General features: G+C 32.6%; 1 protein-coding gene across 1 annotated transcript in view; it reads right to left on the reverse strand.

Annotated features, from left to right (window-relative positions):
* The window catches only part of LOC149732141 (uncharacterized), a 52,259-nt gene that overhangs the window by 11,983 nt on the left and 26,344 nt on the right, over positions 1-13,932 (reverse strand). The window contains exons 57-79 of the mRNA XM_089882206.1: positions 12,883-13,767; positions 12,421-12,659; positions 11,971-12,098; positions 11,335-11,583; positions 10,712-11,116; positions 10,371-10,528; positions 9,176-9,985; positions 8,972-9,094; positions 8,474-8,750; positions 7,981-8,240; positions 7,491-7,767; positions 7,058-7,143; positions 6,627-6,840; positions 4,826-6,527; positions 4,532-4,647; positions 4,040-4,469; positions 3,725-3,953; positions 3,445-3,585; positions 2,888-3,011; positions 2,144-2,316; positions 1,848-1,986; positions 1,581-1,679; positions 329-1,042 (exon numbers count right to left, since the gene is read on the reverse strand). Coding sequence (XP_089738332.1) covers positions 329-1,042; positions 1,581-1,679; positions 1,848-1,986; positions 2,144-2,316; positions 2,888-3,011; positions 3,445-3,585; positions 3,725-3,953; positions 4,040-4,469; positions 4,532-4,647; positions 4,826-6,527; positions 6,627-6,840; positions 7,058-7,143; positions 7,491-7,767; positions 7,981-8,240; positions 8,474-8,750; positions 8,972-9,094; positions 9,176-9,985; positions 10,371-10,528; positions 10,712-11,116; positions 11,335-11,583; positions 11,971-12,098; positions 12,421-12,659; positions 12,883-13,767 — 7,978 coding nt within the window. The remainder of the gene's footprint in view (positions 1-328; positions 1,043-1,580; positions 1,680-1,847; positions 1,987-2,143; positions 2,317-2,887; positions 3,012-3,444; positions 3,586-3,724; positions 3,954-4,039; positions 4,470-4,531; positions 4,648-4,825; positions 6,528-6,626; positions 6,841-7,057; positions 7,144-7,490; positions 7,768-7,980; positions 8,241-8,473; positions 8,751-8,971; positions 9,095-9,175; positions 9,986-10,370; positions 10,529-10,711; positions 11,117-11,334; positions 11,584-11,970; positions 12,099-12,420; positions 12,660-12,882; positions 13,768-13,932) is intronic.

Genomic DNA, 13,932 nt, shown 5'->3' on the forward strand with positions numbered 1-13,932 from the left:
ATACCACTCTTTATTTCATACAAATGTACATAGTGTGATTAAAGGGTGGTAAATTAAGCATAGCTTGTCGTATTATCTCACAATAATACAAGTGCTAAATATACAACAAGCCTGGATTTTACAGAGTATGCGATAGAATGATAGCAGTACATTTTAAACCTATTGTAACAAGTTTACTATTCTGACATCCACCCAGAATAGATAGTCATATCCGCAATGCATATGATAGTAGTAAAATAAGTGAAGGCATTTAATCATCGTACAAATTGTAATGTAGTACTAAAACGACTCTTAATCCTAAACCCTAGATTATGAATGCATGCGCTACCTGAGGTTATGTGACTTTTGACCAAAGGAATTTACAAAGCCTTTAAATACAGCAGGCCCAGATGCAGAATTTGTTTCTGAGATTGAAGCTTTTGTTGTTAATTTCATTTCCTTGTATGAAGAAATGGCAAATATTTCCTTGTAGTCTGTGACTAGATTTAACTGAAATATTAATTCATTTGTGCTGGTATTTGTTTGATAGCTGTACTCAGCATCCCATTTTGGGAAAATGTTCTGCCATGTAACAGTGCTGATTAACAAAGCAGAAAAATTTGAGTTTGTCTTTGTTGAAATGTATCTGTCTACATTGTGAAATATAGAATCATTTGTTGAGCTAAATTTGTCAAAGATTTCAATGCAAGCATCAGAGTTTGGGTTAGTAAAGTTAACACTCGCTCTCAACCAAAGAGGAGCAACCAATGCACCGAAATCTTTTATAAACGAGAAATACAGAAGATGACTTGGATTCTGCAACAGCTGAGCGTTGGGTAATGGAATTGACTTATTTGACAGAACTACAATTCCATTCTGTGCAACATAAATGTAACGAATGTCTTCTACATTGCCTTCAGTAGAAATAGGAATTGGAAATGGCAACTTTTGTTCCAATAATAAAGTTGACGAGCTGCTCTGTTGTTTTAGACATTTGGATGAAGAAGTTTCCTCAATCCAGAATAATTGATCTTGTTGTGGTTGTGTAACAGTTGTCATATTTCTGTAATAATTACAATAAACAGTTATTTATTATTATCCCTTTTTTAAAGTTATATGAACTAATCATATTAATTGTGATGTGTTAACTATTACAAATAATGGTATCTTTGCAATTGAGCACAATATTGTTTGACGCCGCGGCAAATTGGTTAGAGTGCCTGCCTCTAACCCAGACGAAATGGGTTCAAGGTTCGTCACTGCCACCACTGTGGGCAAATGTGTCCTTAGGCAAGATACTTAACGGTAATTGATCCAACCAAGTGTTCACTAATGGATTGTCCAAATTATCAGCCATACATAAAAATTTAAAAAAATCCCCCAAAAAATAGTCACCTACAAAGTGACATACATGGTAACTCATGTACACCCGTGTTTAACGACTGTCGTTTTCCAGCCATGCGGGGATAAGGTTAGTTACATTCATTGTGTATTAAATATATTTAACATTTATTTTTGCCTCAATGTAGTAATTGTTATTCTAATGCAAATAATGCTTATGTAATATTACACAGAAGTCACAGAATATACAAAATACTCACTGGGTTTTGATTACAAGAGAAGTATTCAATGTATTGTGGCCACACTGCTGTAAAGTTTCATTTGAAATAATTGCTTTAAGTGGAGGGATGCATTCACATCTACATATAAAACGTCACAAAAAGTTAAGTACCTACTGATATGTATATTATAACATCATCACTATGAAATAATAAAAAAAGTCTTTATCCAGCTAACTCCTGCACCAAGATAAGAACCCAGCTTTATGGCAAAAGTGAATATTTATAAAATATGCAGCCCAACAGTACTTGTAAGTATCCGGAGTATCTCTGTAGCAAACACCACGATTTCTCTGCTGATCACATCTGTCTGATTTGTTTGCACAAATATCAGCTTGAGCTGCTTCACATGATTGAGATACACATGCCACTGTATCAATAGATGGACCTAAATATAAACAAAAATCCATTACACATATGGGGCTAAATATGTTTGGATATACAATTAAAACTTGCATATCGGATTTAAATATCCTGTATATATGTCTTCGTGTAAGATCTCACACAAAAGTTATTGGATAATCATAAGTAGTTGGATTAATTACCTTGGCACAAAGAGTTGTTTCTTGTTTCACCTTCTTGTTTACATATCCTTGATCTTTGTTGAACACCTAAGCCACAAAATGTGGAGCATTTGGTAAAGTTTGACCAACTTGACCATTGAATAGGTTGGGTAATGCAAGAATCTGATGATGCACTTGTACCATTGCAGTAACATCTGAAGAATAAATGAAAACTATTTTTCCTGGTGTGGTGTAGCAACGGTAGGCATTCTAATATGTGCCGTAACTTGACCAGATATTATTCTAACCTCTCAGCCTTGACAATGAGCAGTTAAAAAACAAGTGGTACTAATTACCAATAAGATATATATTGATGTTTTTTTATTACATGCAAGACATATATTTTCTTGGTAGACCATTAGTTGGACTTGATTTTCTTTGCTATGTATTTAATAGCACTTGATATATTTTTATATAAAGCCAAAATAATGGTCTTGAAGCGGTTGTAGCGATGTTGAGTCCAAGATCGCTTTTATTAGAATGGTTAGACTTCACATTTTTATGTGCGAAAACGACAACAGTAAAAAAAGGCAATTGAGAGAGTTCGGTAACAGAAGAAGGTAGTGTTCATAATTACGCAATGGCGATAGGCAAATAACACGTGCCAGTAATTACGCAATACCGAATGTGACCGACTAAGTTTTAGTCCCCACAGTCTAACAATATGAGTGGTAGAACAGCAGCCAAATTAGCATGTGTTTATATAGTTACTATAGTGACTGTCACCTGTATCCAGGGTCTTGTTCCTGACATATACCACCTTTACATGAGGTCTCTGTGCAGTTCTTCATGTCATAACATGTTTTTCCATCCCCGGAATATCCTTCACTACATGTGCAGACGTAAGACCCTGCGTATAAAATCAATAATTTAAGTGTAAGAAACTTAGGGCATAACAGTTGTTGCCCTTTAGAAATAAACAATTTTTAAGTTGTTGGTTTAAAAAATAAACATAAATTTTATTTCTTTAAATATGGCTAAATACCAAATTAGTTGAAACAACAAAGAGAACAAAATTAGTAATAAAAAGAGAAAGCTATTGATAAAATAATTCAATAAAATAATTCAAAAAGCTTATTGAAGATAAAATAATTCAATACTTTATTAAAGAAATAAATCCTGAAGAAAAGTATTATTTAAAAATCGTGGTGGCTTAACGTAACAAAAAGTTAACTCACAGTGAGTTGTAGATCATAATAAAACAAAACAAAATGTAAAAGGAAAAAGTTACATTCATTAATCAAAGTAAGCACAAAGAAACAAAACTTTAAATTTTGTCACACCTGGTGTGTTGTAACATTGTGCTTTGTGATGGCATACTGATGTTGTTCTACATTCATTTACTTCAACACAAACTCCATTTATATATTTGTACCCACTTGGACATGAAGCATTGCATTTGAAATGCATACCAAGAGAAGATTCTGAAAAACAAATGTGGTTGTATTCTAAAATATAAATTAGTATTTATTGTTTGTTTTGTTCACTGAGTAGAGTCCTACAGTGTTGCACAATATTTATAAGCATCCGTTATGTTTTTTGAACATACAATTTTATATTTACCATTTTGAATAAGGCAATACTTGGTATCCACACAGTATCCATTCTGATCTGCAAGTTTGTTCACATCCTCACACATGCATTCATATCCATTGTACAAGTTCCTGCACACAGCTGGTGCTTTGCACTTGTGGAATTCAGTAGAACATTGATCTGAGTCTTGACTCCCACATTCCAAGTAAAAAGTAGAGTTGGAATAGCTCTTGTGAGTGTGGAGTACAAATGATTTATCCTGAAGAAAACAGATACGTATAAATTTAGTAAACGATGTACCTAAATTGTGAGTATCACAAGAAATAAATAAACATATTTTTTTACCTTTGTTGATTTTTCTCCAAGCTCACTGTAGACTAGCACATGTAATGTCACTACTTTCCAGCAAAACCTATACAACTGGGAATCTAATTTGAAGTTCAAGCCAACATTAATGTCACTTATATCAACTTTAACAATCCTTTTGTATAAGTCAGTTGAAACTGCTGCTTGTTGGTTGGTTGTTAAGGTTTGGTTTAATTTTAAGCAGGTGTTATTGGTCATTAATCCAAAATATATAGCTGTAGAAAAAACAGGTAATTGTTGCTGGCTTTGGTTTTTCATATCATTGCAAAGATGAAAAAAAATCTTTAGTTGGGAATTTTGTGTGAAAGCTGCTGTGTTGTAGATGGTAGTACGTAGTTTGTATGGAACTGATGAAGGAACGCGCACAACTAGTGCGTTGTTGTTCAGCGAAAATTCATCAATGTAAACCCTGAGAGATAAAATTGTAAAAATTGCAAATAAAGCTCATACTGGTAGCAAGTTAATGCTTACCTTGTATCTGAAGGACAATTCTCTAATTTTGCAGAAAGATAAGCAGTGTTTTGTGTAGTATCATGATCATATACAATGCTCATATTGTCTTTATCATAAACCATGTGTACCAATACCTGCATAAAAACAATTAAAATTTAAAATCATGACCTGTATCACTGAACAAAAACATATAGAAATACTGTTAAAATGACAGCATTAAAATATACGATCTATAATAATAAATTCAACTTAAGACAAGTCTTCCAATTAGATCTTACACACATATAAAAGGTGGTATATGTTAACACTTACCCCAACATTGACCAGTTGGTCTTCATTTGAGCATAGATGGAAATGAAGATTGCCATCAAATGAAACATTGTGCATAATGAAGTAAGCAGATACACTTGTTTCATTCAACATTGTTAAGTTCAAGTCATCAAATTCGGCAACCTCTGTTTTGTATACAGAAGTCTGAATAGGTCCGGTAGTACTGGGTAACTTTAAAAATAGCCCGAACATGATTTTAATATTGTGAATATTTACAAGGGTGGTGTTTACTGAACATATGTTTACTCTGGTTGTAGTTTTATTGACTTCTTTTGACAAACTTGAATTGATTGTAGTTGCTTCTTCAATATAATGAACACTTCGAATAAATCTTGGAACACTTAATACTCTGTTTAAAGGAGTGGTAGTTTCTGGTTTATTAGATGTTGTTGGTATTGAAGCTGGTTTAGTAGTAGTGGTGTCACTGTCTTTGGTAAATTCAGCAGTGCTTAAATTGTTGATAGCATTTAAATTTTCACTGTTATTCAAATTATTTGGGTTTTCAGTTTGATCTAGAATGTCATCATAAGTTTCGTATACATCTGATGTATCTTCGCTGCTTGTTGAAGTGTCTGTAGTGTCATAAGCATAAGTTTTTGTTGTATCAGCAGGAGTTTCTGTAGTATAAGCATTCACATTCTCAGATATATTTTTATTGGCATCGGTTACATTGTTTGAAGGAAGATCGGGACAAATTTGAATCAAACTGCCTTGAAAAAGATTCAGATCAAACTGAAGCATGAATGTATGGTTTGTATGAAAGAGCAATGCCCTGGCTCCATATTTCTGTTCCATTGTAAATTCTCCTTCGTTTGGTAGAGAAGGTACAGCAATATCAGGATATCCATCACACAAGATATCTGTGATTATTGTAAATTCATTGTTATAAGTAATTAAATCTTTCCTGGAGGAAATCAAGACTAGAATATTCCATGAGATATTCCTTGCAATCAAGCCAAAGTCTTGGTGAAAGTGGAGTTGATTGTTTTGATGCAGAATGCTGCATAGTTCAGGTTTAGCTAACATTATACCAGATATCTGAACAGCATGATTGCCACCACTTGGTATATATATTGGTGAATGAGTAACATTAATTTTGAGGAGATTTGCTGGGTCAGTAGTGTTAGAGATCAAAGAGAGTCTAAAGACGTTAAACAGAATTTGGAAGTTAGAGAGAGCAGCATCTTCTGTGTTCCACAATGTAAGATTTATATTCACAGCTTCATTGTATCCAGATTTCAATATTAAATTATTCTGAGAAATTGAGTTATTGAAGTGCTTTCCAAACAAAGTTACATCTGTAGTCTGAGTAGATTTCTGAATATGGACATCAGAAACACTTAATGCATCACCATGACAGCCCAGAACCAAAGGCAAAGTTAAAACATTATCAGACCTATCTTTATCGCCATAAACACTCATTTCATCAAGGATTGCAATAATATGGACAGATCCACAAAACTTCCAGTTCTCTGTCATTAAATCCAGAGGTAAAACAATTTCTCCAGTTAATTTCACTTCAGAAACCAGAAGATTTGTAACTTTTATCAACTCAGTTTTGGGAATAAATGAATGTAAGTGTCCATCAGCAAGTTTGAGACGGTTTTGCAGGGTTCCCGGTTTGGAAATGTACAACTTTAGATTTAGGTTGGGCAGTGCAGAAGCCATGTTTTGTGTAGCAACGCTTAAATAGAAAATGTTATAGTAAACTCAGAGTCACCCATATATTGGAATTATTTTAAAAGCAACTAAATTGATATTTATTTTATGTCTAATAACTTACTTGATTTTGTCGAATAAGACTGTAACTGTGAAATTATAACGAGTGGCAACCAAAAGAGGATGCCCTGTTACTTTTAAGACATGAATATTAGAGATGGCCAACTTCAAATCATTTTCATCAAATACATCACAAGACAATAGTTCACCCTTGTCAATTGGGAGAGACAGATAATTATTGCCATTCTGTTTTTCAGACTCTCTGATAGCCAAAGGACCTGTGACAAAAAATTAAGATAATGTACTATTTTCTAAGATTTCTTTAAAAATCTATAGAATGAAAATTAAGCCAAAAAGGGCATCTTACTGAAATTTTATCTTATATATTATTTTATATCCAAAGGTGGCAAAATATCAAAATGAAAACAGATTTACAGAAGAGCCGTGTTCCATTTACATTACACATGGCGAAAACAGTTAATACAAGTAAAATACCTTGTGCAAGTATAATCAGATACACTGGGAAAATTCGACATGCCTTCTTGGGTATTGTAATTACAGCTTCTATTGACACAGTTGTTCTGAAAGTAAATTATTGAAGGAAATACTTTGTTAAAATAGCTATTAGCATTAGGTATTGGTATATGCAAATGCCTTGAAAGTGTCAAGATAATCATGGTTTGTTTCGCAAAACAGCTTAAATAAGAAACATGATTGTAACTTTGTGTGTATTAGCAAATGTGTACACTAGTGCCAGGTATCTAACATTCAAGTAAGTCACAATTAAAAAAAAATATATATACAATACTTCCCAAAACAATTATGTTGCAAAGACATTATTTAAATATAAACTTAATACAAATCAATTTAGCCATCTCCCTCCTTTTTTAATAATTTTGACGTTATCCAACCTGGTACATTAGTATACCTGTTGGTACAGCAACTATCTTGAGTGTGGGTGGCATTCATGATGTCCAAGCTAACAGCATCATCAAGAAATATGTTAAGATAAGGATCAACAGATATGTAAGCATCAAAGGTAGATAAGAGCTTGCCACCAACAGTTAGTATGTCAACTATATCAAGGCTACTGTTGGTACTTTCAATTTGCATGACTAAATTCACTGTTTGTGGAACATCAGTGTACAGATAACGAATTGGATATACTGTCTGTAATTTCCCTTTTGTGACTTGGAAAAGATCTCCTGTTGAGAATTACAAAAAAAAGAAATCTGAGCCACAAATTTTAATATGATATAAATGAAGCTTATGACTACAAATTTTAATAGTTAAGGTACCATATTGTTCAATTTTTTAGTTACTTTAAGTCCAACAAAAATTATATTTCTGTTACACTGATAGCTATTCTGAATGTGCAAAATCGATGTCTGATTTGCATTTCCACACAAGCAGCTTACCTTTGCAGACAATATTTGCTGGTAGCATCACCGTATCATTAAGTAATTGTACATCAGATGCATTGGTATATAGTGATGTTAACTCAATTATAATATGAAAGTTGCCACAGAACATTTTATTCCAACCGTATGAAGTGATGAATGGAATTTCAAAGATAAGTGAAGAGGTTAAAACGTCAGGATAGATGAGAGCTGCTGGTTCTACAACTGAGTAAGTCACACCAGGTAATTGGGTCATCACTTTTCCATTGTAAGGATCGCTAAGTTAAAATAAAATTTGATGTGTAAGAGGTTTTTTTAATTAAATTTTATTTTATGCAACAAATGAAGTTTAATTAATTGTAGACAAAGACAAAAACTAAAAATTTCAATAAAATGATATAGAAAAAACATGATCAAAGTGTCATAATAATATTACAATACACACTGTAAGGTTAACATTAAATTAACAAAACAACGGAAATAGTTGTACAGCAAATGCCTGCAAACTTACATTGGGTAGGTTATGTTAGTTTCCTTAGTCAACCAGAATTTAACTTGCACATATTTCTCCATGTCCAGTAAATCCATATAAGTGGAGAACATGTTTTCATCGTAAAATTGTAATCCAATATCAACTTGTACAGTGTTTACCACATCTTCATATAAAGTGATTCTCGTTGTCTTTGTTGATATGAAATAATCAATGTATTCTGACTTTTCTGTCTTTGTACAGGTAACACTGGTATAATGCCAAGGCACTAAGCGTGACAGTGTTAGATCTGTATCACCTGTAAATATAATAATAACTTAAATGTCTTATAGATCATTTGTAAAGTAGATCATTGGGTATTAGGGGTGCAGTGCTGAGACTGTTGTCTGTATTTTATTACCCTATTAGTACAAAATAAGGCATTGTAACAGTAACAAACTGTAATCATAAGAAAAATATACATAGTACAATATTGCAGTACTTATCACATTCATAATCTGATATAAATTAAATAAATACCTTTTGAAACTTTGATAGTCATGCAATGTTCCCATGGTTCAGTACATGTCAGATTATCTGGAATGTTTATTTCAGTGACACATGAAGTAAACATGGAAACTTTTCCTTCAGGAGATACATCACCTGCAATTGTACAATAACTTAGTCAGTTAAATTCAACAACAGTAAAACAATTTGAACACAAAGCTTACAATATAAACTTACTTGAAACCTTATTGCTGCAAGTTGCTTTTGAAAATCCAATTTTCATGTTATGATCTGAACCACAATTTCCAAAGTTTGTTTCAACATCATATTGCCAATTGTTTGATATTATTGCAGTGGTATTCATAGATTTACTGTCCATGCTTTCTCCAATATTGATATTAAATGCCACTTGGTGGCTTTTTCCTGGTACCAACGCTTGTGGAAAGTTATACAATTGATGACCAAACAGTGCAATGTATTCACCAGGACATACAATACTCACACCGTCAATCAATCTGCTTGTAGATACAAACAATGACTCTGAATAAAATGAGTGTATTACAATCTTTAGTTTCCATATATGATTACACAATGAGCCATCTGAAGGTACAGTAAAAGCAACTTTACTTTTACATGATCCAGATAAGCCATATAAGTGAGAACTTTCAATACAGCGCGTTTTTCTTTCCAGCCAGATAGAAGTAGAAGAATTTAGACTTCTAACAACATCCATTTGTCCACTTATCGGAAACATAGAAGTGATCAAAACATCCTTTTTATCGTGATTCTTATTTTGGCTTCCAACCAAACCATTTTGAACTGGACAAAGTGCTACAGACAAGAACAAATCTGGCATAATCTGCTCTCCCATCTCAATATTGGATCTACCATCAGCAACTTCAAAACACAACTCAACATTCTGACCAAGTTTTAAAGCCAAACCACCAACTAGCAATGCATGGTTAATATGATTGTATATTGAGGAGGAAGAACATGAGTTGATTTGGATTTGTGTTGCAAAAATTTTGTTCAATTCATCAATTTCTCCTTACAAATGTAAAACAATAAATTGATTATTTGTCAGAATTTTTTTGATTTGTATTTCAAATACTTGGTTAAAAATTGATACACTAATAAGAAGTAGCTTTGTGAACAATACCCATCATATGTTAAGAACATCTCTACTATGGTGTCTTTAAATCTGTTTAGTGCTTTATATACTCTATGCCCACATGGGAAACTGCCTGAAACCAAGAGCTAATGGGTTCACGACACGTCGCTGCTACCATTGTGGGCGTATGTGACTTTGGGCAAGACACATAACGGCAATTGCTTCAACCCAGTGGTCACTAATGGGTTGTCCAAATTATCAGCCATACATAAAAAAAATGAAAAAATCCCCAAAGTATTACAATTAATATGACAACCTTACCATGCAACTTAGTTGTCAATTGCAGTATAAGATAAACATTTGTTGTTTGGTTTGCTGCAGTAAAGGTGCACAAATAAGCTATATCTTGGGCTGATATCTTTAGATCACCATGAATATGATATCTTGCATTGTATGACATTTGTCTATGAAGTGGTTCACTGCAAACACAGCAGTTAAGTGCTATAAAACTTTCATTAGCAAGTAAAAAAATATAATGATTAAATATTTGGTCAGGAAAGATTATCTGCAAATAAGTTTGTTATATATTTTTAAAAAATAATTGCTGAAAGGTGTGTGAAAATTGTTATATTGTGTTACAATATATAATAGAAAATTCTTACTTTAAAACTTCCACAAAAACTGTTCTTTCAATCATTTCCAGCTTGCGATTGTTATCAGAAAGTGTGTCATCCAAAGATAGGAAAAACGAATATTGAAATTTTCTTTCATCATAAAGAGCACCAGTTATACCATTAAGTGAATGAATTCCATGAAACACAGTACTGGATATACCAACCAAGTTGCTGTACTCCATACTGCTTATATCGGCCATATTCCATGATTGTCGATTGACAACACTGGACAATACAGTTAGATCAAAGCCGACATCATCTGCACCAGAATCATGTTTGCAACTCCATGTAAATGGAATCCAATGTATTTTATCATCAGTAGTAACATTGCCATGTAATAGGATTTGCTTCACAGTTGGGTTTTTCCCAGCCACAAGCTCGAGCCCAAAATACCTTAAATAAAAATGTAATATGAATAATATAATCATATGGTGTACAACCACAACAAATGCAAATGGTGCAAATATGTTATTCATTAGCAATTTTGTGAGCAACGTATGTGTTGAATTTAATACGATGTAGAATACACTTAGAAATTATGTGAAAAAGAGTAAATTGACATATTCAATATTCTTTAGTACAAACAATTCATATTCCCATTTAAAAAATACCTGTACTTCATGCAGTTTATTTGATTTACATTCACAATTGCCACATTTCCTTTTATAATATATTGATTTATATAAGACTCCTTGTTGAAGCTGGCTTGAAACTTTTTCCCAGGATAAATTACATTTGTTGTGAAGTCTGCTGCTGGCCAAACATATGCATCAACCATTTGTGATGATGAGATAATGTGTGGATGTATTTCTACTTTACTGCCTTTATGTAAAGTAGACTCACTTGCCCATAGATGTATGCTGGTAATATATGAATGAATGTTACTAATATAATTTATCCTTGCATAAAAGGGCAATGTCAAATGTTATAACACAGGTGCCCTTTTTCATACACCTTATACCCGCTTGCAACTACATATGCAAAGCTGCAACAGTATTAATTTTTGCCTTTCTTGCCATTGGTTGACTCATTAGGGGCCACTTGGTTCAAACAATTTCTTTGTGTGTTTTTACAGATGAACTCTTTATGATTGGCAGTATGTGATCTTAAATCCGGTATTGTTGGTTAGCAAGCATTCAAACCACTTGTACCAAGGTGTTGGTATATTTTTTACTTCTCAAGTTCAAACCTTATAACCAACATTTAATTCAACATCCCAAGTGCTAAAAATAAACTATAAAGCTTACTTAAAATAATCCATATCTGTAGACACCAGTTGTGAGCATATTTCATCTGAAGCTCCACATTCAACCATCAGTTTAATATTAACAGGAGAGCCATATCCAAGCCATAAGTCTTGTTGCTGTGGTATCACCTATGGCAAATTACAAAAGTGTGGTATAATGGTTATGTGTAGATAATTTGTAGATTTATTTAATCCTCTGTTTAATATAATTTTATTAAGTTGGTTACTAGCACAATATGCTAAGTAACAGTAAAATAAAACTAAATAAACAAAGCAAAATTTATATTTGAAATAATGTTGTGTAATTTAATTTAAAATACCATATACATAACATGAATGAATGTAATTACTTTATCCTGGCGTTACCTCTAGGCAAGCGCGCTATGTTGCCAGACATATTAATTAAGTTTAAACAATTCTTAAAATTCTTAGATTCTTAAAATAAGCTTACTTTTACACTGATCACGTTAAACAGGTTTGGCATGCATTGTATTTTCAATGCCGGTTCAACCACAGCAGGATGTGATGGTATTGCATTAAAACCTATTCCAGGTAACATAGCAACAAGTGATATATACATCATTCCACATAAGGCTGATGAAGCGTTTGTTTCAATAAATTGAAAGTTTATGGAACCAGAGACAGAAGATGAGAATCGTTTATAACCAGTTTCAAGATTGGTTGTTGTCACTGTAACAAAATATGTTGTATAGGTGTTTCTATGATAACAAAACTCTAAGAATCACAGCGAAAGTTTCAAATATTTTGAATCATAAAAATTGAATGTTTTAAAACATATTACTTAATTTATTTTTTTCTAAAAATATCCCAGTACCAGTTTTAGATGCAACAGCTGTTTTACTGCAACATGATAGTTTTTAAATCATATGTATTAACTTTTAAAGGCATGTACCTGTCCCAAATGTCAAATTTACAGCAACACCATACACGCCATCAAGTACATGGAATGAATTAACAGTTTTGCTCAAAAGAAACTTCATATTTGTCTTGAGTAGATCTGGTAAACTGTGCTCTGAAACATACTTTGGAATATCAAGCTGTAGCTGTGCTTCAAAATTTAACTTTAAAGAAACTTCAGCAAAACTTGTTGGGAGATAATGAACACAGTTCTCAGCATCACATGTTGTCATTGCAGCTTTGTCAGTAAGTATTTTCGGGTTAAGGACCTTTAGGAAAGATGATATATTTGAACAGTCAACTGTAATTGGTTGAGTAACAACATTATTTGAAACTATTATTTCTTCTTGGTTCTCTGATACCTTTACCAGTAAATAAAGGCCCTTTTCACAAAAGGAATCAAACTTTAATAAAGTTATTGGGTCTGGCATTACAAATGTAGATTGATAATATGCTGAATTTGTACCATCTACTGTTGATAGTGTGGTATCATAAAAATTGATGAATTCATCATTGATATCAAAGACTTGGTCTTCGGATAAAGCAGCTTGCCATATAAGGTTGTTAGGATTTAATTTCTGATTCTGGTTGTTTTGGTTTATTATTTTTAACCATCCTTCTAGGTGAACTTGTTGCAGTGGTGTGAGCATTGATTCTGTATGTTCGATAAATGGTTTGTCAAAAGTAGTATTTAAGGCAATTTTAAGTTGAATTCCCACAAGCTTCAAAATATCATGTGGGCAATTTACATAAAAATCAAGAATTTTAAAACTTGTTAAACTTTGACTGTCAAACAGCACTGGCGTGTTAGCTATCACTGATGCAGGGTGAGTCAATAATATTCCAATGGTAAGGTTACCACACATATCACCAGGAACACCTGTCAAATATTTTATTATCAATAACGACTTTTTGTATCTTATTTTGATTTTATAAGTACAGAGCTTCTATAACTAAGTTAACTCAGATATAGAAATTTGTAATTGTTTTGCAATACAAAATTAAAAACTTAAAAAATATTGCAACTAACAAAAATTTAAATGTG

The sequence above is a fragment of the Ciona robusta genome, chromosome 8 (assembly GCF_009617815.1).
Source record: "Ciona robusta chromosome 8, ASM961781v2".
Taxonomy (NCBI): domain Eukaryota; kingdom Metazoa; phylum Chordata; class Ascidiacea; order Phlebobranchia; family Cionidae; genus Ciona; species Ciona robusta.